At 37.3% G+C, this 26,163-nt stretch overlaps 2 protein-coding genes across 4 annotated transcripts in view; both read right to left on the bottom strand.

Moving 5' to 3' along the window:
* Nucleotides 1-45: 45 nt before the first annotated feature.
* CZH5orf34 (chromosome Z C5orf34 homolog) lies at nucleotides 46-10,672 on the bottom strand. The gene is made up of 12 exons (XM_059492489.1): nucleotides 10,478-10,672; nucleotides 10,114-10,203; nucleotides 7,369-8,006; nucleotides 6,648-6,743; nucleotides 5,371-5,494; nucleotides 4,410-4,501; nucleotides 4,077-4,146; nucleotides 3,609-3,779; nucleotides 3,124-3,212; nucleotides 2,297-2,389; nucleotides 1,377-1,417; nucleotides 46-637 (listed from the first exon to the last, which is right to left on the bottom strand). The coding sequence occupies exons 1-12, from the start codon at nucleotides 10,670-10,672 to the stop codon at nucleotides 447-449; spliced, it is 1,890 nt and encodes a 629-aa protein (XP_059348472.1). The 3' UTR covers nucleotides 46-446.
* Nucleotides 10,673-13,647: 2,975 nt separating this feature from the next.
* The window catches only part of PAIP1 (poly(A) binding protein interacting protein 1), a 28,472-nt gene continuing 15,956 nt past the window's right edge, over nucleotides 13,648-26,163 (bottom strand). For all 3 annotated transcript variants that reach the window (XM_059492578.1, XM_059492577.1, XM_059492579.1), the window contains 7 exons: nucleotides 23,545-23,656; nucleotides 21,863-21,988; nucleotides 19,655-19,761; nucleotides 17,577-17,694; nucleotides 17,388-17,442; nucleotides 16,699-16,792; nucleotides 13,648-15,044 (listed from right to left, as the gene is read on the bottom strand). In XM_059492578.1, coding sequence (XP_059348561.1) covers nucleotides 14,951-15,044; nucleotides 16,699-16,792; nucleotides 17,388-17,442; nucleotides 17,577-17,694; nucleotides 19,655-19,761; nucleotides 21,863-21,988; nucleotides 23,545-23,656 — 706 coding nt within the window. In that variant the 3' untranslated portion in view covers nucleotides 13,648-14,950. The remainder of the gene's footprint in view (nucleotides 15,045-16,698; nucleotides 16,793-17,387; nucleotides 17,443-17,576; nucleotides 17,695-19,654; nucleotides 19,762-21,862; nucleotides 21,989-23,544; nucleotides 23,657-26,163) is intronic.

Below are 26,163 nucleotides of genomic sequence, written 5' to 3'. Positions count from 1 at the left end.
TCTTCTGTCCTCTAGTACTTATTTACTCATAGAGAGCACTATAGAAAGCATTTGGGAAACATTTTATTCAGTATTAAGACTTCTTGGTGTGAGCATCTGAACAAAAGCACGTTTTTACAGTGGAAACTTGCCATGTCCACCCTGGTCATTCCAGCAGCAATCCATCAATCAAGTTGATTCGAACATATATTCAAACATTAAAAGCAGCACTGTCAGGTCAGGGTTGATCTATTTATACAGCAGCGCTCCATTATCGCAACTGTTTTCTCTGCCTATCCCAAATATAGCACTGGCGTTATTAGTGATATTACACGGGCACCTGACACACTTCGCCGGGAATACACCAGAAGCCTGTCCCTCTGGCCTCAGCCTTCATTCCTGTCTCCCCGCAGAGCCTCCTCAGACACAGCTGGGACAGCTCCTGTCAGGACAGGGCACACAGGGCCTCACCTCCCAGAAGCGGCAAGCAGCGATTCAATATCCTGAATGACTTTAGAAGTTTTTTCCAAAGCTTCCAAGACGCAGTCTTCATTGAGTTCTGTCTCATGCCCGTTTTCTTTTTGTCTGACAGTGATACTAGATGGATTGGATTTTGTGGCAGATGACCTTTTCAGAATGTTGCTATTGTCTAATAAAACTAGTGTTACTTTGTTAAGAAAAAAATTCAGACTCTTCCTCCTAAAGAGAAAAATTAGACTCTGCATTTGTATTCATCATTCTGCCTTGCGAAGTCTCACATTTTGTAGCATGGTAATTACATACAGGTAAAAAGAGAAAAAGACTGTATTACTTAAAACTGTCTACAACATTTATAGAAAAATGTCTTTTAGACTTCAATTTATCCAAAAGTTACTTTGAAAAGAAAAAGGGTGTTACACTTCAGTTTAAGAGCATGCACTTTTCATACTAATGGAATTGAACACTGGCTTAAAGACAGTTTTAGAGTGGCTTTAAGCAGATTCAGCACAGTGCACATTTCCAGCTGGCTGAACACAATAGAACAATATTAAGGTAGCTGATAAACAGAAAGAAACTGTACTGCAAATACAAGCCCAAAGCCAACCGTGTTGTTCCTCTTTCAAGAACAGATCAGCAGATGACTCTTAGCAAAACTGATGCAATACACATTGAAGAGTTTTGTTTTCTGGCAACTTATCATTTTTGTTTTGTACTTCAACACTGTTTTAATTTTTTTTTTAATCTTTACCACAAAATAAGTGATAAAACAATAAAGATAAGTAAGAAAATTAGGTTTTTAAAGTGATACAGTAAAAGAAGGTAAGATCAGGATAGAGAGCCTTTGATGATCGAAAGTGCAGATTTGAACATGCAGAATATAAAAGTGAAAAAGATCTTTACAGCTTTTAAAAGGATACAATTAAATCTCTGTATTTTTTCAAGCTCAGCATCAGCAGACCTGTCCAAAAAAAGAAAGGTTATTTCTCAAGGGTATTTTCTACTTCAGATTTTATTTTTTGACAGTTTCCAGCAATACTGAGAATTAGATTAGCAAAATCTGTCTTTGATACCATAGTTCAATGGCTGACGTTTGTAAATCATTTGTGTTTCCAAAAATTTGGTCTCTGCTCTAAGAATAGTCTCTTTGCTGTAAGTATGTATAAATAGAGAGACAATTTTCATTTCAGCAGCTATAAATATAACATAGCTGATGCTATAAAATTCATCAGCTGAATCTGCTATAATTTAAGTAACAAGTGCAATTGCAATTGATTTCAATTAGTACATTTTTAATATCCTAATGTTTGCAGATGATGTCAGTAGATTTTTGGTCAGTAAGTAGCAAGTGCAACTGCAATTGATTTCAATTAGCACATTTTTAATATCCCAATATGTTTAGAGATGATGTCAATAGATTTTTGGTCAGTAGCATGTATTAGAAAGGACAAATACATGAGCAAGAGATACAACTGTCATTAGGCAGTTCAAAGTACTGCTTTAGATGCTTGATGTTCTGTTAAAAAACATCTTTCTTGGTCTGTTATCTTTACAGTACAAGACACCATCTTTGTAACATTAACTGTCCTTTGACAAAGTTACCATAATTCTGATTTTTAAGACAGGCAAAGCACAATGAAACAACCTTAACCTGAAACTCACTGAACATTTTAAACACTGAATGAAAAATATCAAACCATATACAAAATAAATGGACTTTAAAAAAATTTTTTCATTTTTGCCCATTAGGAAATGCAAGATAAAAAATTCAGATTATAATATTTTTGAGCTTTGTTTTCAACGTTATTTATAGTCAATTATTTGGGATAAAGATGAATACCAATTTTCTTCAGTTGCGGAGTGTACAGGATATTCAGCAATCTCCTTCCTTTCATTCAAACTTCTGCACCATTCTATTGCTGTTCTGATGTACCTGTGTTAATATGAAAATTCAAAAAGGTAGTTATTTATTTAAGAAATAAACTCCATTTTTGAGAGAAAAATTGAAGGCACTAAGGAATACACTTGTATCTGAAAGAAAAATCTATGATTCAAAATCTGTATTTTTCTCCTAGCTTGCCTTGCCATTTTTTCTCTAGAATCTTTTTCATATTTAGATCTATACAGTTATAGTAAATTATAACAAAGCTGTATGTTTTGCAATGAACAGTGTACAAATATTAATTTTTGTTTGTGAATATCTCCATGCTAAAATGCAGCACAGAAAACTTCTGATGATTCCAATAATGAGGCTGTAATTACAGTAAGCAGATTAGAAAACAGTCTGTAGGCAGAGGTCAATATCTGTAATAAAGCAAAAATTACAAAAAGTGCTGTTCAGTTCTGTTTATCAGCTCTATATAGGACACATGCTTTTGGGTTTTTTTGATTTTTTTAATCCACTGTAGTAAATGCCAAGTTGCAGCTCTACTTATTTTTCTAGAAAGACACTGCCATAACAGTTATAATGGAATCACAGCATGCAGTGGCCCTGAGTCACACAGGTCTTGAATCTTTGCCAGAAATAAGATGGAGCTTTTATCACTACATGTTTAGTCCACACCTACCAGTTTATCATCAGAAAATAGTGTTTCTTCATCTAAGAGGATTTATAAAGAAAAAATTTTATATTTAAATTGTTTAAATTGAACAACTAATTTAAATTACCTTTCATAGACTCCAGGATGACTTATTTGTATTAGCTGCTGTAGCCCATCAGGAGTAGTTAACTTACACCAGCCTACATCTTCATTTATCTTAGAAGAAAATAAAAAGCAAACTCAAATATTAATTTTCTGCTGCAGTCCAAAGAAAAAACCAAGCAAGTATAATATGCCAATTCAAGAATGAAATATATATGAACAATCCACTTGAAAAACTTGCAAGTCTGTGGTTTGCTACAGACAGAATCTCCTAAAGTCTGCTATTACAAATGCAGGGGAAAAACACCTGGCACAGCCCCAGCTCTTCCTTTGTGCTATTCAAGAATAAATTTCTTCTAGAAGTGTGTAAAAATGTCTCCAAACCTGTAGAATTCTCAAAGTCTTTTTTGTTTTTGTATTTTATTGGCATCAGAACTTTTGTTTGGTATTCTCATTAATTTCCTAGTAACACTTTTTCATGGATAGTCCTTCCTCTAAATCACATGTTACCTGGATCTCACTACAGGAAGAGCTGAAATCCCAAACCATAGTCAGGATCATCCTATCCCAAAAAACAGCATAGACTTTATGATCTGAGTACACAACCAGTCTTCCTGTGCTGGGAATAACCTTTTCATGAAGCAAAACTGGCAACATTTCTCGTCCATCAGCCTCAGATACCTAGAACCAAACAAATACATTAAAAACTTGAAGAAAGGCTATTTACATCATTACAACTGTCTGTATCTGTTCCAGACATTTTATTCACTTGTTTTTCCAGATCACAACCAGCTCTCTTCGTCATGCAATTGCTTCTTAAATGTAACTTTTAAATCCACGCTTTTGGTTCCCAAATATCTGCCTTCCTATCTGTGAGGATACACTCACCATTGTTCGCTCTAGATTAAGTCCTATTTCCTACAGTATGTATAATCATGCTTATAACACTGCAAGATTTATACACTTTCAGCTACATACCACTTTCCAGCAGCAGAGATAATAATTATGACTTAATGACAGTTTTGTTTTGCAGTAATACTGAAGAATTCTGAGGAGAGAAAAAAAAATCAGACAAGGTATTAAGCATTTAATTCCTACTATGTCTTCTAAGCACTTGAAAATTTTGTTCTGTAAGTTTAGACACACCCTCAGTGCTAAGATAACTTCCTTTAATTTTTATACTTAAAGTAATAAGAAGCGTTTTGTGTGATTTTAACTCCTGTCCTTTCTAAGTCAGCAGAATTAATATAACAAAGGTAAACTCCTGTCCTTTCTAAGTCAGCAGAATTAATATAACAAAGGTAAAGTTACTTGGTTGCCTGAGTAATAATGGAGGATATTGAGTACGGATGTCCTGGCACATCTGGAGGTAGGCTGCTCACTGAATACATCTTTTCTTCCATCTGAGTAAAGAGCAGAAAGAAGGTAAGTTAGTTACAAGTACCGTAGCATAAAAACAGAATTAAGAGCAAGTTATGAAATTTCTAACCTCCCAGAAGCCAACTATAATCACATTTGAATCTGCCACAGAACATAGACAAATATCTGATTGAAAATTGTATCCTTAAGCCTACACCTGTGTGAAAAAATATTAAAATATTCCATTTCTTTACACTCAGTAAGAACCAGGAACTTCTCTCATCAGACTGTAGACTACAGGTCATTACTGAGTGGCAATGTTTGACTACAAGTTAAAGACTGTGTTCCAAGAGTACAAATCTGATCCTTAATTCTGCTTTAAAAAACCAAGGTGTTGAATTAGCACATGAGAGGACCTCTCCTCTGGGGGAACTTAACAGACAGGCACAGAGGCAAAATCCTTTTCCAGCACTGAACAGCTGGTCTGCAGCAAAGCCAGAACAAAACCCACATCTTCTAGGTTCTGTCTTCATACAGTAGGAAACATTTCCAAGTTGTCATAGGTTGAAAAAGTACAAAGAGATTAAACTCTAATCAATACATTAGCTTCAAGACTAAACTTCTAAATTCATGGAAAATGGTTGTTGTAGAATCTTACTCTTGAGTTTGATAAAATAAATGTTACAATGAGGAAAAATTTTCTTATTGTGTAAAATTTACAAAAATACCTTCTGAAACAGAAGCAACAATCTCATATTTTTGTATGACTGATAGCTTGATTAAAGCATTGTAGTAATTATCAGTGTAGGGACTTCACTACACACTGCATAGACAAATGTCTTAAGGAACCAGCTAATTTGAAGGAATTTGGAACATCCTTTTAAGTAGTTCTAGTTTTTAGATAGTTTCGTACCTTTTTTGTTCCTTTTTGGATTGCATAACGTACAAAGTATTTTCCCAAAAATTCTCCCTCTGACTTGAAATATGAGTCATCACCAGGATAAATTTCTGTGATGTTTGTCCTACCATGGATAAATCTAAGAAAAATAATAAGATTTTTAGCAAGTATTTAAAATGCTGTGTCACTAGACAAGCAAAACACGTTATTAAACCTGAAGAAAACAATAAGCAGAGACACATTTTCAGCAACTCAGATGTTAAAAATTTCTACTGTTTCACAAACAGTAGAATGTACTGATAATGTCTTTTAACAGAGAATATTAATATTACTAGGCTCTTTGACATATGCATGGGGGTGGGATTTTAGTAAGCTAAAGAAAGCTTTTTTTGCGTCAAGGTAAACACCTTCAAGAGCTGCTCATTCCACAAAACATAGTGATCCTGTAAAGAAAAAATCCAACCTTCTTAGTAGACCAGCCACATCTAGTATACACAGGAAAATGCCAGACTGAACAACTCCTGAACAATCGAAAGGTCTTAATTGAGAAAAAAAGCTCTGAAAAAACTCTGAAGTGTGGCTAAACATTTTGTTTAGTTGAGATAAAAATTTAGGAATTATACTGAGGAAAAATTAAGAACACTCAGCAGAAAGATTAAAGGGCTAAACACCAGTGATGCTTTTGATGCTTTTATCAAAGACTTTTAGGTGCTAATAGCAGTTATAGCAATTTCAAAGTCCTGGGTTTTTGTTTGTTTGTTTTTTGGTGGTTTGGTTTTTTTTGGTTTTTTTTTGGGGGGGGTTTTTTTGGGGTTTTTTTTTTTTTTTTTTTTGTTTTTTTTTTTTTTTTTTTTTTTTTCTGTGTTCTTTTTTTTTTTTCCTTAACCACATGGACAAGATGACTTGCCAGGACAATCCACAGCTGAACATGTGAATTATGTAGGTCAAAAAGATAAACACTTCTAAGCTGTGAAGTCTTCAGCAGCAAGAGGAGAGAACTAATTTGCAAAGAAACCAAGTACCATTATTTTAAGTGAAATCTGTGGTAACTCCAGCTGTCAGTAAACCTTTAAGAAATCAGATTATCAGATCACTTAAACATGACTTCAGATTCAGGCCTGATAATATACCGTGCTAGAAGTCCAGTGAAAAAAAAGCAGAAACAGACTTTGACATGAAGACTGTGTTCCATTTTTCAAAGAGCAAGAAAGGGACAAAGTAAGACATTTCATCTTAGAGCTTAATTCCCATACAAATAAAGTCTCCCAGATAACAGATGACCTCTTACATACCTGTAGAAAACACCCTGGCACCACACAACTTGAATTAGCTGATGGAATGAATACTCGTCTATATCTTCATTCTGAAAGAAGTCACAGAATGCCCACCTGTGTGTGTAAAATAGAATGACAGCCTCACTAAGTCCATATATTGGTTGTTCTTTTGTGTGTGTGTGTGTGTGTGTGTGTGTGTGTGTTTGCTGGTAATCACTTCTGTAACTAGAACTGAAGTGTGCACACTTATTCAAATGATAAATTGACACATATTTTCACAGACCTCCAATTCCTTAGTGATCCACTTTATTTACCAAATTAAACTTCTCAATCACGCAAATGATTTTTTAAATTATTTTTAGTGATGCTGAGAGACAACATATGCCACTGGCCCACTTCAGAGATACTCTTTTCAAAACAAGAGGAGAAAGCAACCCCCTCCAATACAACACCTGTGTTCTTTTTTCAATAATCTCTTTTTGATTTACATATTCAGAAAGCATGTCAGAAAATGTATTTTTTTAAATCTGAACTAATCACTATAGCTTCATTAGAGTAGGTTACAGAATGTTGGTTTTACAAAGTCAAGTTTCAAGGAGTTTCTAAAAGACCCACAACTGATAGTAATTTTAAACATTTTTTATAGCTAGTATTCAATTATTTTGCTAGAAGTTGAAGATCCAAAATGCAGAATTGAAAAGCATATGATAACAATGACAAAGTAAAGAGTTTAAATTACCTGTGTAGATGTGGGGCTCTGCAGCTGAGTGGCAAAGCTGTAGGTAAACAAGAAACTGTTTCATATGTTTCAGAGCCTGCTAAAACATCACCTTCAACAGCTGTACAGCTGTTTGTCTCATATGTCTTTATAACATTTTCCACAGTATGTAAGTTACAGCATTTTAGTGCCAAGGACAAAGGGTATTTCCATTCTTCCGGGCACAAGGAAACAGTCCAACGCTGTGTAACCCATGTGTATTCAGAAGAACAACTTGTGTGGAACAAAGGCACTCCATCTCCATCTTTTTGGTCCTTTGGTTTGGCTGGTTCCCTATGCCTACCTTCAGCACAACTACATTTATCCCTATTCTCTATTCTTCGTTTTGATGAGACTTCTGCAGAATTTTTCCTTGGTTTTCCACACTGATCTCCGCTTTGATAGTTGCTGTTCTTTCCAGAGGAGCATGAGGATGCTGCAGATGACTGGCTGACTTTGCATAAGAACTCCACTGTAAATTCTTGCTGCAATTTTGACAAGTAAAGGTGAGCATAGCCATCTACAGATGAGATCTTCACACTGCCATTGTCTAAACATCTTGTCAGATCAGCTGTTGCAGGGTCAGGCCATTTAATTTCTGAGATATCACTGAGAAGAATCTAATACAAGAAAAAGGATAGAAATATTGCAGCAAGACAAAAATTACATGCCTCTGAGAAATTCAATGAAGCATTTACATTTAAATTAATTCAGTCCTTCTGCAAGGTGATGAATGGCAAGAAATGTTGCTCTGTATTTATCTGTGTGTATGAGCTCAGAGGAAGCAAAACATCAAATCTTCATATCTGCTTCCTCCTGTACTAACAGAGTTCTATCAAGCAATAATGTTTTTATTTAATCCAGCCATAAATTAGTAAGGTACATGGGCAACTGATCAGGCACAATTGTACATGTTTGTGCTTCCATCAGCCTCTTCAGAAACAAGGGACAGAATGGCCAAATTATCTTGTTCAGAGCAATTATCAGTAAATTTGATAAAGAATTGCAAAAGGACACTAAAAAATAACCAATGCCAGACAACAAGGCTGCAGATAAAACTTCAGTTGAGATAAACCTAATGTTATCTCAATGAGCAAAGGCAATCCTAACTATATATAGTTATAAATATTTCCATATAGGAGGATGGGCTCTGAGCTGACTGCCACCAATCAGAATCTTCGTGTTGTAATTCTCAGTCCCATGAAAACACACTCAATGCTTACCAGCAATTTAATCAGTATGAAATGTTTGAAAGTTCTAGGAATGGAACAAGAGCAAACTGAACGTACCACTGAATACATATTCACAGCTAACCTGCATTTTGAATACTAGGTGCAGTTCTGAACTGGCCAGACCACTGGCGAGATCTCCCTCAGGGAGCTGTCTAGACAAGTGGGTGACTGGAGTGGCCAAATGAGAGCCTAAGCACACCACAGGAACGGGTTGTTCTGAACTCAAGCATAAGGCAAGTAACAGAGTCTAAGTGTTTTTGTGCCCATGAAGGTAGGGTGCCCATGGTAGTAACAGGCCTCAGGCCTTAGGTTAACTCTGCTAGGCCCTGGGCTGCCCTGTCAGGCTCGTTAACAACTTGTTACAGCAGCTGAAGCTTAGTAACTCTTACTTTATTATGGTGGACCACTGGAGTGTGGGAAACAGCAAGGGCCTTGAAAACACGGGCACTGTTTGATAACAGGCCACACAACAATAAAGTGACAGTAAATTGCTGGACAAGGGCAACCTCAGGAGTTCTAAAAAGAGTATTTTGGCTTTATGAAAAGCAGAAGTTTTTTTCAAAGTGAGGGGCAAGAAACCAAAGCAACAGAAAAGGGGTGTGAGGGAGAAGCCAACCAATATGGTCAAGTGCTTGCTGTGGCCTAGGAAAGTTATCCTTCAGCATCCTGAAGCAAGCAGTCAAAAGGGATGCTGTAAGTTAAAAACAGTCTAGAAACCCAGCCAATCTCCAAAGGAGTTAGATCGTTCAAGGCCTGAGAGAAGGTGGAACTTACTCCTCAGTGCTAAGAGCAGAGCATCAGCTCTTTGCACTGACTGCATGACTGGTAAGGACTCCTGTCTTTTAATTAAGTGCATAGTGACATGGAGTGACAGTGCTTTAGGCAGCTAAACATTAGCATGAAGGGTGTTACTACTGAAGGGTCAGTCTAAAAGTTTTAAAACTTGCCTGATTAATCAGTTGTCTTAAGATTCCCACCACGCTGTTCAGACATTCATATTGAGTGGGCACCCAGAGAGATACTGATCTGGAGCAAAGCTTCCAGAAATGCTAAATTGTTCTCTGCATGGATGTTCAGTCTGACCTGGACATTGTTCCATTCCTCCCACAGACCCCAGCAGCATTTTCACAAGGGTACTCCAATGGGCAGATCTGACAGCCTCAGAAAATACCATCCTGTTGCAGTGTGACCTCCCTGAAAAGTTTCTACTGCCAAAAAAAAACAACACAAAAAAATCCTAGGTTTTACACTTGCTAGGAATAAACTAAGTTTTAGTATTTTTTTCTACAAAGAAAATGCTTTAACAGACGTCTAAGTAACAGTTAAAACTGTAATTTAAAACGGCAGTAATTTAAGAAAGATGACAACTCCATTAGCCAAACTGCATTCGATAGATCTTCACGGCCTGTACTCACACACAGACATGTGAAATTATATTAAATCCGCTGAATAAGTTTTTTTATGAAAGCATTACTCGCCTAATGTGCAATACCACCTTTTTTCTTTCTGGAGGTATAAGACGTGAAGGCAAGTACGGGCGAGAAGAAAACGCGTTCCGGAAATCTAGCGCTCGTAGAAGTTGTTCCTGTTTAAGTGCAGAGAAAAACAAACCCTATTACGATTTTTACATGCAGTGATAACATTTTGTGCTGATCTCACACTTTTTGTGGAGGCGAGGCTATGAAACCCGCTCCGTTTTTTACAGAGAGAAACATGAACTCCTGTTGGGGCCGTGATCCTCGGGCCGGCCCGTTCCCGAGCAGGGAGGCAAATGCGGCACTGCCCAAGGGATTCTCCCCGGGACGGCGCAGGGACGAGGGACAGCGCTCCCGTCCCCAAAAGCACCGCCCACCGCATACCCGGTAGGCACTGACGACAAAGGCGACCCGCTGGCGGGTGGTCTCCGCCGGCTGGAGCGAGTGGGCGGCCGCGGGGAGCGCCGCTTCGTACAGATACTCGGAGCCGCAAGGAGACAGCAGCAAGCGGGACCCCCCCGCGTAGTGCACCTCCACCGAGTCGTCCCCGAATAGCACCATCAGCCTTTCCGCCTCCATCGCTCGGAGGCAGAGCCAGAACGGCGGGCGTCGCCCGGACCGAGGAGACTGAAGCGGCCGCGCCGCCGCACGGCGGAAACAGTGGGGCGGGGAGACCGCCCCAACTCCCCCACGAGCTCCGCCCCCGAGCTCCCGTCGAACTCCGCTTGAACTCCGGCCGGAGCTCCGCCCCAACTCCCGCCGAGCTCCAGCCAAACACTCCCGAGCTTCTCCCGATGTGCTGCCGACCTGATCTCTTACCGAGCTCCTCCCCAGCTCACTCCGCCGGTGAGGTAACCGCGCCTTCCTGATCCCTCAGGCAAGATGAGCGCATTCAGTACACACATCTGTAAAATAAGCTTGAGGGAACTGCTCACGGTGTCCTTGTAATTTTTTTTTCTTAATAAATTTTAAAATAATTTTTTATTTGCTGAAAATGGCTCACAGCCACAGCTCTGTAGCTAGAACTGCGCGGTAGAAGCCCTATCTGAACAGAAAGGCCAAGATGCCAAAGGGCAATTTTAACATGATGACAGTTGCCTTTTTTTATTATTATACACACCCTCCACCCATACCTACAGTTTAATCAAAGCTGTTTAAAGTGGCTTGACAGTTCACAGCTGAGTGACAATTATTATCAACCCCCACTCCCAGCCCGAAGCAAATGGAGTTGAATATCCCCACTAGTCCATATGGTCTCTCTTAGCTCCCTAACCTGCTTAGGGAAGTACAGGTTCCTCAGGTCGACTGACTACATTCAGTACAATTTTCCATTCTCGACAGCTGTTGTCTCAGCAGAGAGCAGATCAACACCCAGTCAAGTGGCTGCTGACACAGCCATGCATCAAAATACCTTGATTCTATTCAGAATACCCCTTTTTAATGAGTATTATTCTGTTCAGTAGTTGTCAGAAGCAAGTTTCAAAGTATATATTGGGATTATGAATGAGTTATGAATATTATTATTTATGGATGATGCATTGCATTTTGCTCACAATTTCACTGCCCTGGTTGGAACCCTCAGCATAGGAACTGTGGAAGTAGGTGACACAGGCTGAAGTAGAGGTGGCAAATTAGCAGTTCAGGGTACAGTACGGTATCTTCCCTGAGTTTTGGCTGGAATGCCATTTTCTGGTCTGGTATCAACTAGATGATTTGGATAACTGGATGATTAGAACTATAATTCAGTCAAAGAGAAGTTGGAAACTTCAGCTGCCAGTAATTCAATGAGTTGTGTGCAGTAGGAAGGAAAAGCAGAATGTGATAAGGAAATAATGTCCAAGTGGAAAATAAAGATTACTAGTACAAACCAGACCGAGTGTCACTAACATTCAGTGCCACAACAGATTATTCTACTGAAAAAAGAAAACAACCTAGCTATGTGCAGTTTGTGATACCGCATGTGGTTGGGCCAGTCTTGCTTCTCTCTAATGGTACAATTATTCTCAAACCCAACAGTTAAAACCCAGTGATGTCATCTGTTAAAAAAAAAGAAAGACAAAGGCTACTAGCAAGAACTTCTTTGCAGATTTTAAAAGGAAATACTGAGAACAAGCTGCATTTCTGGATATGAAAATCACGCAACAGCAAAGCACATGCAAAGCAGCAATTCTTGCAGCCCATTTTGAAATTCCTTCAAACGAAGTGTGATTTTCAAATACTAAACATTTTTGCTAAATCATAATAATTTGTCAAGAGTGGGAAATAGTGTGCACACTTTTACTGATCTGCAAAGCCTGGGTCTCATGCTCAAATTTGAAATGTGAAGCCTGTTTCTTTTCAGAACCAGTGCTAAAGAATCTTGCTTCACATCTCCCACAAATTTTGCTTTCCATGCTTCTATGCCTTCACTGATTTACCATTATGCCATTAAGAAAACACATATTTTTAAAAAGTTGTACATTTGCAAGGCATTGTTCAGAAACCTGTAGATGAGAAACACTTTTACACATTGCATTTGAAATTTGTAAATGCTAAAATTCAGGTGAAATAACCTTTAAACCTCTCGTGACTTATCTCTACCATACACAGAACAATGGGTGATTAGGATTGGGCAGACAAGCAGCAAAGGGGATCCTGACAGTGAGAAACCTGCTGCTTTCTTTTGCTCTCTAAACATTCACTAGCTTGTAGCAAAGTTCTTTGAGATTTAAGATAAGTGGGAAATACTTGAGTGTTTAATGAAAATATTATCCTGTTTTTTTAATGCAGCAGGACAGAGTTAAAACCAATTTTTCCCTGCTGCAGTAAAGACTGAAGGCACCTACAAAGTTCATGTGTACAGACTATAAACTTCTACACTAGTTTGAATGAAAGTCTCACTTTATGATTTTTAATATTTTCAGTGGAGGAAAAACCTTGCATTGCAAACTTGACTTGAGCTGTTCTCTATATATACAGTTCCTGATTTTTTTTACCCTAGGATTTGGCATGCTTCTTATCTACTCATAAAATTATTGTTTCCACAAGCTGACAGTACATCTGGAGCTGACAGCTACCTGACAGAAAAAGATGACTCACCACAAATCATGCAAAACTAAAACATGTAAAATGCATGTCCCTTTGAGTCACTGTTACCTTACTGTAAAGCATATATGAATGCTTGTTCCTTGGGATTATAAGTTCTAAATAAAAATAATTTCCACAAGACATCTGCTTGTAAAGCCAGCAGAAAGTCTGACCTGTATTTAGAATAAAAGTTTTGTATGAAAATTGTGCTCAACTTAGAGAATATGTATTTGAAAGTCATCTAGTTCTCACATTTCTAGTTTCTGAATTTTAGTCTAAAGACTTTGGAATGCTAATACAGTCTTTCTGAGCATACTGCATTTGGATACATTTTATTTTTCCAGCAAGAATCAAAAGATAATAGACTCTGCAATTGTGTACTTTGAAGAAGAGAAAGGAGTGCTCAGTGAAGGAAAGATAGAAGAAGATAAAATATCATTTTTGTTTTAAAGCAAGAAGACAAGGTAGTGATATTATACCAAAGGAAATAAAGCTATTTAAATTTTATTTTCCAAAACTCCAACCTAAATAAGTATGTTAAATAAACATCCAGAAAACAGCCACTGCTTACTCTACTAGCAGATGCACAGCTTATTTAACCAAACAAATAACAGTGAAATATTATCAGAATTATTTACATGCATATTTACAATGCGTGTTCTTTAGAGTAGCTAACTGTTGGGAAATACTTGTGTTTCATTTTGGTAACGATTTCTAATCAAGTCTAACCAGCAACAGCTAACAGGAAACACTTCTACTGAGTTTGGCAACAACAACTATGGAGTATCCTAGGAAAACTAGCATGATTATATGGAGTCAAAAAAAGAGCAGCTGGCTTCAGAATGTTAACATTTATGAAATATATGAATTTACTCCAAGTACAAAATTAAATCAAACTACATAAAATTAGAAGAATAAAAGAAAGTTACAGAGGGGTTGGGAAAGGTTAGACATGTTAGATACATTACTAGAAAAAAAAAGCAAAAGAAAAAAAGCACTGCACATACTCTTGAGAAGCGTGGTTTAGAACATAACTGTATTACTATTGCCTTGAAGAACACAACAAATTACAGAATAGCTTTTTCTTGTAGATTTGAAAATAAGCTTATCTGAACCAAAAATCTTGAAAGCACCTCACTTCCAAAATACTGCTTGCTTTTTCACATGTCAACATGTAACATATTTATTCCAGGAAAAAAGAAAAGTCCAGACCTCACCCATGTGTGTTTTGAAAGAAGAAGAAAAAGGAAATGAACAAAACAAAAACTCATACACAAAACTTTCACAAGCCACTTTTCATGATTGTGATATACAGAAAAGAAATTTTCTTTCTTATTTGGATCATACTCTTCTTGGAGGGGGAAGTGGAGGAAGTAAATGCAAGACAGTGTACATGGTAAATAGGATGAGTAAATCCCAATATATACTAAAGCAAACAAGCAAGCAAATTCGGATCATTATTCTTTCCCTTTCTTCCTCAAGGGAAGTTTTACGGGACAGTTCCCCATTAAATTTTAATTTCAATTATAACTTTTAAATAATTTTTATTGCAGCCAAAACATTGTTCTAAAAACATTTTTCACAAAATAAACTATGGTATATACACAACATTTTAAGTTACAGGGCATAGGTTTACATTTTTTGGCAGGTTCTGTTAAACAAAATGGAAATTGTGTAACTTTAGTACTTGGAGAAACTCAAGTTTCTCATTTTGGTACAAATGTTTTGTGTCCCCCTTCACTCTAACCATACCTAAAATGGTTAAATAAACTAACATTAATACATAACATCTCACTGTTTTCTGTTATGTTCTGATTCTAGACAGAATTTTTCATATGCTTCTTCGATTTCTGGATCCATCTCATCATCAATCTCATCAAAATACCTGAGGGGGGAAAAAATGACCAAAGGTTAACACTTTATATACAGATTTACATACAGATTTTCAGAGCCAACAGATTTTTAGAATTTGTGTAGATGTCAAGAATAAAACAAAGCTTTATAAATGACTGTTATTTATGACATTTTCCTAAAGGGAATGAAAAGGGAAAAAATAATGGATACTAGGAAAACAAATAAACAGAACCCTCAAAGCAGCAGATATGTTCAAATACCTACAGTGTTTGCCACCTTTTTAGATCATCTTATGCCGCCCAGTTTAAAAGACAGAAGTACCTAAAGTTTCCAACATGACAGAAAATTTAATAATGCATCTGTACTGATCCAATTACAAAAAACCATAATTAGTAACATATTAGTGTAATTTTGATGGGTCAACATCCTAGCTCAAAGACAGAATACATTAATATAGAAACACTGCATTCCTGTTTGTTGATATGTAAAAGAAGGACATAGAAAATATGTAAGGAAGTTTTTTCGCTCCAAAGTGATGTGCATTGAGGAAGCAATCTACATATTTGTCATGTGTTCCTTTGTTCTTGTAGAAGTGTAGCCTTCAGAAGAAAGGGGCTTCACAAAGAGCCCTCCTCCCTGATGTCATAAGAAATAGCTGACAGAGAATCAGCAGACATTTGTCTAAGCTTTTCTTAAGTCTTCAACAAAGAAGGTTACAGTCACTGTGCTTGAAGGTTGACTCAGTGTGTTCTACATGACACTCTTAGGATTTGCTCTGTTCTTAATGGATGTCTGTGTTCAATTTGCATTTTTCTTCTAAGCAGAGGTCCAAATGGGTCCTTTTTTCCCTTCAGTATGAGCTTGTTGATTTCTGATGACATCTCTAATATATCTTCCAGTTCTTGATGTTCTTTATGTTCCCCTCAGCTAGGTACATACTGAAAGTTTTCTAATGTACTAAAAAAATACTGATCCAGGCCTGCACTCTTATCACACATAAAAACAACACTGAAAATGTTCTTGTGTGTCAAATAATGGTCTGAAAGTCCTCTTTAGTGAGCAAAAAGCTCAGAGCGATTTATTTTAGACCATATTTCGTATAATGGTGCCAAACTGGTCAGGCTATATTCTGGTGCCAAAACGTCCAGCTATATTCTCAACTATTGCTTCCCCTTTTGCCATTAGGTTGCTTTTCTTGCTCTACAGGAATACTGACTAGCCCTCTAATTGAAGGGAATAGTCCTTAGGCTGAAAAGAGAAATTTAACACTTTCTCCCTTTCAAAGACACTGGAAATTTGGTAATCATCTCTTGCTGGGATGTTCATGCACATCAGTCAAACAAATTTAGTTTGCCTCTCTACAAACACTTGAAGGCTTGGTGCTTCATTTTGCTTGCAAATTTTTTCTTAAGTGCAGAAGTATGTTTGCACATGTGCATAAACATCTGAATTACATCTGAAATGTAATTACCATACTCAGTAGAATAAACATGAAATAGGTTTCAAACTTGTGTGATTAAAAACCAATTTAAACCTGAACAAATACATCCACTGTAGAACTAAGTAACAATTACATTATTTAGTTTCATTTTTGTCAACATTGGAATCCTAAGTCTGAACTATCACTGCCTCACAGTAAAAATAAATATTATTAAAAAAATACGTCACTAAAAAGGAAAACATACAGCTCTCCAGGTCCTGACAGATCTGCTCCATTTTCTTCATAATATGGAAACAAATCCTCTCTTTCAAGCAGCTCTTGGTATTTTTCTTGATAATCTGGCAAAGTAAAAATGAGACTGAGTAATGTAGAAGACTACTCTGCTAAATTAACAGAAATATCAAGTTTGAAAATTGGCTGGTTAAAGAAATCATAAAAGGCGGGAAATGTATTAACAGGAAAAGATCCTTCGGCAGTGTTTTCTGAGGACACGAATGGATGTCTAAGAATGATGCCAAATTTCCCATAGAATTGTAAAGGTTGTGATAGATGTCTTTACCTCAAATGATGTTGTGCCCCGTTGTGCTCAGATTACACATAAGGAAACCAAGGATTTTGATTTGATTTTGATACTAACAATGGACAAACAAAAGAAGACTTGAATATTTTTGGAAAGCTCAGATGCTGTGGATTACTGAACAAGTTCTTCTGACCTATATGAACTCAAATGCACATTCTCCATTTCAAACATCTACCTTTAACACAGAATAAATCCTGTGCTCCACCAGGAATTCAGGCAGAATTTTGTCTTTTAAGCTGAATAGCTTTTAGATTCTTGAAGAGTAACATTTTATGTTCTTCAACAAGCTGTAAACTTAATTACAACTTTTTAAAGAAGACTGAGAAGACAGGTAAGCTAAACTTGTGCCATACCTGGGTCTGCTGCAGTGAAAGGAACGCCATCAGAAGTGTAAAATGTTGGTTCATTCTAAAAATAAAGTAATCCAGAAAGTTATATGTATTCAGAGAGAAAGAGGCTTGCAGTAGCAAGTAATGCAATTGTCTATTAATCAAACCAAATTCACATGAAATTAAGGAACTGAAATGTCCATATATTCTTACCATAAAATAGTTTGGGTCATTTTCCGGGGTAGCTTCTGCATGTGGAGTTGTTCCATGAACTCTACCCCAGTTACTAGATCGCAGTTCTACTAGTTTTAGAAGCATGTGTTTCACATCTCTGAAATAGAGAAGCACTACCAAAGTTAGAATGTTTTGTGCCAAGCAAGAAATTTGGCTTCTCTTACTGTGCAAATACAGGATAGTTAAATCCATCCAAAAAAACAAGTTCAAGAAGGATAATATTTGGTCCATTGTGTAGATAATTTTGCATTCAATTTTACAACTGCAAGTCTAGATGCTTTATGTGTCAGTAATGAGATATTCAACCTCTTCTCTTCCTCTGCTGTTAAGTAGGGAACTCACATGAAAAAGGAAACTGCTGTAATTTTTACTGAGATACCACACCTTGCAATACAAGTTAAAGAACACAATCCTTTTTGATAAAGGATAATACTGGGGAAAAAAGGAAGATTATCTTTGAATTTTATTTTAGTTATCTATTCTATCCTCCTAACTTTAGTCTTCTCCATCATAATGAAATGTTTCAGTCAAAAGTGAGACATAATGCCCCCAGTACATCAGATATCAACACGCATTTAATCCCTAAAATAAAAGAAAATTTCTTCTTCTTTTAAGCTAGTCTATGGAGAAGTGTATCGTTAAAGAATACATTAAAAAAAAACAGTTATTTTCCCAGCTGAAATTGATGCCAAATTGATTTTTGCCTTTTTTTCTTTTATAGATTCTCTATATTCTTTACATGGATATTTATAGCTCCATAGCCTATTACAGTATTTGCAGATAGCATTTTATCTACTATATTACACAGAAAGACAGAAGAAATTCCTCAGCAGCTCCAAGCTAATGGTGCAGGGTTAGATTATCTGGAAAGCCAAGGCTGAGACCAGCTGTCCCAGACACATTTTCATAAACAAAGTTTAGTTCCTATCTGGGGGGGGGGGGAGGAATTCAGAAAGGGTTGCCCTGGGGGGGAATTATCTCACCACTTATGTCTCTACCTTGGGATCCCTGTCAGTTATGCTAATTTGCTAAACATACAGACATTGTCTACACATTATGCTGGGTGTGCATCTTCATCTCTTTTCCACCCAGTGAGTTGAGCACCTAAGGATCCTGGTAAGATAAGCCCTTTTTGTCACCTAACTGTGTCCAGCTCATTATTTTAGGACCAGCAAAAAGGCATCAAAATTTGTTTGTTGCTCTACATCTTTGAGGCCTTAGCTTGTGCCATCTATTCTGGTTCCTGAAGCAAAAATTTCTTCATCCTCCTTGTGGGCAGCTCAATTACAACCCACAGATGTTATAAGCCACTCTTGGCCTCCCTCCATATGGCAAGAGATCAGTGTTTGAGCCCTCTACAGGTTTTTGGTAAGTTTGCAAGAAGCTGAGGATGAAGCACAGAAGAATCAGATAACCTTATGCACTCAGGTGGTTTTATGACAGTTTCATGATTAGTCAGTCACTAATATAAAACCACTCGTTTTTTCCCAGATTAAAGCTAAAACCTTGCCAAAAAGATATGCTCTCCAAAAAAACCAAACAAACAAAAACCAAACCACAAAGTATATTTCAGTTTGCCTTTACATTTATAATAATTTGTATCTATTTAATACTGCTACATATTTAGTACTCTTTGTAGGTATTTAAGCCTGTTCAATTCAAAATGAAAAGTATAAACTATGAGATGTTGCCCCTATTTTCTCTTTGTATATACTTGCTTTAAGAGCCTAAAGCACTCACTGAAGATATTGAGACCTAATAGGTTAAAAAACCTAACTGAATAGTGGAACTTGAATCTCTATTAAAAATAAAATACAAAAACCCCACCTCAAAACAAAATCAACCCAACTGCCAAAAAAGCCACATTACCCTTCAACTGAAAAACACCACCTTTTTTTACATGGAAAATGACCTGCACACACAACACATTAATTTTCATAATTATGAATTTCAAAGATAATTTTTTTGCCCTGTTCATTATAGTTGATGATTTTTTCAAGGTGTTCTTTTTCATATAACATATAAACAAAACACTGCACATAAACTTCTCTTCTCACCTGCTACAGTTTGCATCCAACACAACATTTTCAATTCTTTGAATCATTTCCTCCATATCATTCTTTCCTTTTTCTTTCCAGGCATCTTCTAAGACAGAACCTGTCAACTAAAGACAAGGGATTAGTATTTTTTTTTTTAATTAGATATCCTTAATAAACAGTCAACTTAAGAGATTCTGTAACAATTCATGACACTTGAACTACCTGATGGCTGACACTCCCAGCTGCCTGTATCTCTTTGCTAAACAGATTAACAGACCTCGTACATAGTTTATTTTAAACTACAGACAGTATAGGAGCTTCATGTCCCATATTTATGTTGCCTAGAAGTTCACAGCCACTTGTTTCATTCTTGAAATACAATTTCGAAACAACTCTTCAGTGACACTGGGCAGATCTTACTTGATTTAAGTACATACTACCATCATTTATTTCCTTTAAATCTTATTTTTGAGCTGATTCCACCAGTTTACATGACAACAAGAAATACTTTATTGAGCTTTAGAAACACTTCAGTCAACTTGGCCACCATCACACATGCCAGAGAATTTCTTCTGGGTATATATAAGGGAAACCAGAATTATCTGAAGCCAGCCTGAACTTTAATATAGAAAAGTGCATGAGGCTAGAACTGCTGCCAGGAAAGCTTTAGCAGGAGTCAGTCTAGAGCAGCTGTGGATGAAAGCTTTTTACTACAAGAATAGGTACTTCATTACTCAATAATTGTACAGGAGGAGTTAAATCAGAAAAATAATTAGTTTGCCACTAGTAGCAATCTCCTCAGCATAAATACATGATCAAAAATGCTTGGAATGGTGCTTGATGATACAAAGGATAAAATCCCAAGAGAAAAGCAAGTATATTGGTAAGCATTTGCTTGACATTCATAGTATCCCACAGTGGTCTCACCTTAATCCTGGATAATTAGGTAATAGCATTAAGATTAATTAAAAAAAACATATTGCACAGCAAACAGAGAAAAACCTGTATCTATCACTGTATAAAAATAAAATGGAAAAGACAAAATGAGACATTTATTGCTTCAGTAGTGAAGCTAAGGTTTCATGAGGTAGGCCAGTCTAGCTACGTATATACTCAACATTTGTAGATACTATGTAACATCAGAAAACATTTGCATGAAAAGAAAGAGTGTCTGTTCTGTAACACCGTTTAGATATAGCATTCTGTCATAAAACAATTTAGACGACTGGTTTTCTTCTTTTCTTCTTTACTGCACTGTAAAGCTTCCTGATTTGTGTACTGCTGCTTAAAAAGGTTCTTCAGTGGGCCTTGCCTCAGGGAAGCACTGACAACATAAGGATTGACCACAGGAGTGAATGTGCTCACTGAGCACAATCTCACACTTGCTGTGAAGCAACCTCCTTAAACATCCAAACGTCAAATGAAGGTTTTAAATTACAAAAATCTCTTTTCCCTTCTCTATGTTTATGGTATCAAGAGAAACTGTCAGAAATGAAATTCAAGATATAGCAGGTTGAGAAGCAGTGGAGTATGAGGGAAGGGTAAGGAATGAGGGAAAAAAACCAAGCCAACCAAAAATCTTCAGGAAAATACTGTTTAGCATTTAACCTTCATTCCTATTTTAAACTGTTTTCCCAACTACAAGTATAATGATACCTAGTGAAGATAAGAGTTTCTCCTACACAGAGGCTAACAATTTTACAAGAAAAGCTATGGGTTATGAGCAAAGAGGTTTATTTTCCACATGAAAGAGAAATCTCTATATTTCTACAATAGTAATGACATAGCACAGAAGGAAGAAAGAGATATTAAGAACCTTTTGCCACAAAAAGTGGCGGACCCCAATGGCCAGGTGTCCTTCAGAACACTGAGCATACCTAAGATATCACAATTCATTCAGACATGTTACAGTTTTCTCCTACACCAGAAGCAGCAAAATGAGATCTAGAGGAAAAATTTATTTGTTGGCACCTCAACTTCAGTTCTATTGCTCATTTGTACACAAATGGCCTTGAATTTATTTTTAGAGCATCTTGTTACTTTTTTTGCTGGCTCAATTTCCTAATGGTACTAAGGAAAACAAAAATAGTAGTTTGCTCTGCTAATGCTGTAATGCATAAACCCCTGTAAATACTTTCTCATTTGCAATTTAGCCAACTATTCCCTATATTAAAGCTAGGCAGTTTAAAAAACATGATTTTTTTCCTTTTAAAACTACTGTCTCACCTTCAGCAGTTTCACTGCACATATCAAATTACTGTCCACAGGATTAGAGAAGAGTGCATTCAGTAATTCCCGAAGGCCTTCTTGAAGAATTTCTGCCCGTGTAACCTGTCCCTTTGTTCCCTTAATCTGCAAAACATATAAGAAACCCCCCAATATTTAAAATGCTTAGAAATTAATTTGGGCACATTTTCTCTCTTGAATGCTGTATTATTTGGTTTGTGATCCATATAGTTGACATCTATATGCCAAATACTGTAACCATTTTAGAACACAGACTTTTATGGAATCACAGCATGGTTTGGGTTGGAAGGGACTTTAAATATCATTCAGGTCATCAACTACTTTAATCTGCTGGCCATACATCTTCTGATGCATGTTATGCTGAGGTCCTCATCCACCAACACCCAAAACCCTTCTCAGCAGAACTGCTTCTGACTGATTCTCCCCCCAGCCTGTATTTGTGCCTGGCCCAGATGAGTACTTGCACTTGACCTTGTTTGCATGGTCCCACCTCCCAAGCCTGTCTTGGTCCCTCTGGGAGGCATCCCTTTCTGCCAGCACATGGACTACACCACACAGCTCAGTGTCAGTGGAAAACTTACTGAGTAATTTCCTTGCAATTCTGGCATAACAATTCATGTCTAGAATTTTGTTTCTCTGCTAAAATAAGAAAAGCTATCAAGTGCCTGCCTAATGGTCCAAAAATTACCAAATTCCCAGAACCTCATGCTCTTTTCCACACTGCATTGCCTATTCTCTACAGCAGTGGTAGCTTAGTTCTAGAAAGCAGTCTTTATATAATGAAAAAATTACAGAAAATGGTTTAAAACCAAAAGATATACTCCAATGACTATGGTATACTCCACAAACGGACAACTTCCCCTGTCCCAAAGTCTTTGAAAATCTTCATTGTGTTCATCTAGCACGTGAAAAGTAGATTTCAAGGACCACTTACAGTCCAGAAAGCGAAGAGTTAGAGAAGGATCTTCCTCATGCCAGCTGAACATTTTTATAGTGTTTGCTTAAATCAAACCACTGAAACAATCAAGTTATATGTGTATTTTTAACTACGCTACAGCAGGAAGTGAACTTGGTGAATGCACAGGCATAAAAATAAAAAAAAATTGTACACATTTTTGAACATATCACAGATGCATGAAGTTGCTAAATACAAGATTGCATGCACCAATGACTCAACAATCAGAAGAAGTACCTTTAAAAGTGTGCATTTTTAATTTCTCATTTTGAGGATTTTCACATCTGCCTCAGGTGTTTGTTAACACCTCTTATTAGCACCTGAATACTGAAAAAATTACATGTTTTTCATCCTGATCTGCTTCTGCTAGGCATTTAATAACATTTAATATATTGGTTAAGTATAGCCATCTAGGGGTTTTGCCAGTAAAAAAGAAAATAAAAGCTTCATTTCAAAGATGTTTGTGGTTGGCTCTTCCCACAAATTCTTACATTTTCATTTTTATACATTTCTCTTCTAATGATCTTGTCCTTTTTTGTTTATATATTTCTTGGACATATCCATCATAATGAAACTGTTCTAAAGTTCTTTTACTTTACTGCCCTCTGCCTTTGGAAAACACCTCAAATTATAGTCCACTTCAGTGTTTACCTATACACACCAAAAAATGTATGAAGAGCCACATGACAGCCAACCTTCTTCTTACCTCTAAGTTAAGATAAAGTTCAGCTAAGAACAGCACAAAGGCATGAAATTCTTTTCTAGTAGTCTCATCCCCTTTAGTAGCTTCATCTCTGTTTTCATACTCTGTTCGACACCTGTAAAAATCAAAGCACAATTACACCATCTGTAGCCATTCCAACAAATGTAACATGCTACTCATTTAAAGGAATGCTGAGAACTTATGAACTGCATGAAAACTGTTACATGCTGAAAGCTGGGATCTATGATCTGTGAAGGGAATAAGAGGCCTTCACAAAGAAACAGTGGATTTGCATCCTTTTAGAGAAACACATATAATTACATGATTAGGTCTTTAAGCACTGAGATATCTGATGCAGCAAAATTAAACAGAACAACTTACAACATGTAGAAATTAACAGTTACACAATTTTTACAACTGAATATGGGTCCAGGATGTGCAACAGTAATACAGGGAGCCAACGCCCAAAGAAATGAAGTAGACACGTTCCCTTCTTCAGGGTGCTTACCACATTGTCTTAGATGCCTTTACACTTATTTCATTAATTCTTTATCTTGCCATGTTAAGTGACAGTAATACACTCAGACACCCAGCTGAGCGATGTTAAGTGACACTCTAGAGGGAAGGGATGGCAAACAAGAGGGACCCTGACAGGCTTGAGAGGTGGCCTTGTGCAACTCATGAAGTTCAAGTGTAAAGTTCTGCATATGGGTCAAGGCAATCCCAAGCAATAAGAACAGCTCAGGCAGGGAAGTAGTTGAAAGCAGTCCTGCCAATAAGGGCTTGGGGGTGTGATGAGAAGATCAATATGACAGTGCACGCTTGAAGCCCAGAAAGCCAACTGTATCCTGCATCAGAGCCCCATGGGCAGCAGGGGAGGGAGGGGATTCTGCCCCTCTGCTCTGCTGAGACCCACCTGAAGCACTGCATCCAGAGCTGGGGTCCACTGAACAGGGAGGACACAAACATATTGAGTGAGACCAGAAGAGGCCACTAAGCTGATCACCGGCCCTGAGCAGCTCTCCTGTGTGCACAGGCTGAGAGAGCTGGGACTGCTCAGCAGGGAGCAGAGAAGGCATCCCTGACACATTGTAGCACTTTCCAGTACCTAAAAGGGACCCCAAAGAGGGCGGGAGAAGGACTTTTCACACAGGCATGTAGTGACAGGACAGAGGGGAATGGATTCATACTAACAGAGGACAGGTTTCGACTAGATGTTAGGAAGAAATTTTTTACTGTGACTGTGGTGAGGCACCGAGACAGGTTCCACACAGAGAAGCTGTGGAGGCCTCATCCCTGTGTTTAAAGCCAGGCTGTATGGGGCTCTGAGAAACCTGGTCTAGCAGAAGGTTCTCTCTCCATGGCCAGAGGGGTTTGGAACTAGATAATTTTTAAGGCCTCTTCCAACCCAATAGTTCTATGATTCTGTAATTTAAATATAAATACAAAAATAGGATTAACATACTGTGGCAGTGAAGTAATTTTTCTAGTATTTAGCAACTGTGCCAAACCACACAAGTTTACATAACAGTACAAAAACAAAATTAAAAATATTTGAGATAAAAGGAAACCCAGACAAATTTTAACGTATTCTGAATGATTGTGCAATGGATTGAAAAAAAGTGGAGAAACTGGAAAATCTTAAGAATTGAAATACAAAGTTTCACGTAGAAACTTAGTTGAGAAACAGAAGATGATCTCTTTGCGGTCACATTATTAGGCTGTTTATCTGCACACACCCTCCCCACTCTCAATTTCATCCATTTTAGCAAGCAAAACATAAGCAACTTTAAACTAATATCTGGTGCTAACATTAATGTTATCAATTGGGTTTGCTTCAAAACCAAGAAGCAAAAAATGCAACATTAACAGGGAATTCTTTTCATGTTCAAGTAACAAAGTAACACACAGTTTAAAAAAATCGTAACAATGACTTTGAAAGAAAGAATAAAACAAAATAAACAAACAACAACAATAAAAAAAGGAGAACAACAACCAAAAAAAGAGAGAAAAATTAGTGTTTGCAGCTTCTGCAGTCCCTGGTTTTAGCTTTTGCCTCAGTGCTTGCACTACATCAAGGACTCTTCTGCTTCTCACCCCAGCCCACCAGTGAGGAGGTTGGGGTGAAGCTGAGGGGAGACATCACTGACCCCACGCTGACCCCACAGATATTCCATCCCATGTGCCCTCATGCTTAGCATACAAACCAGGGAAAAAGCTGCTGGAGGCTGCTGCTCAGGAACTCTCAGGGCATTGTGGGTGGTGAGCAATTGCATGGTGTGCCTTTTGTTTTCTATATGCTAATTCTTTTATCACTGTTATTATATCCACATCCTTTTCTGTCCCAATAAAATATCTTTATCTCAACCCGTGAATACTTCTTTTCCTGCCCCCAAATCTCTTGCCTATCTCATTGGGAGGGTGGGGGAAGTGAGTGAGGGGCTGCAAGCCGTTTAGCTACCTGCCAGGTTAAACCACAACATTCCACTCATGATAAAAGACCATTGGAATGCACTACAGTAAGTTTACCACACTTTTGCTGGATTAAGTAAAAACTTTTCAAATAAGAGGCAAACCTGAAGCTTAGAATACTGTTCTTTAAACAAAAAGCTGTCTTTAAAC

Source organism: Ammospiza nelsoni, chromosome Z (assembly GCF_027579445.1).
Source record: "Ammospiza nelsoni isolate bAmmNel1 chromosome Z, bAmmNel1.pri, whole genome shotgun sequence".
Classification (NCBI taxonomy): domain Eukaryota; kingdom Metazoa; phylum Chordata; class Aves; order Passeriformes; family Passerellidae; genus Ammospiza; species Ammospiza nelsoni.
This window is presented reverse-complemented; position numbering and strand designations above follow the sequence as displayed.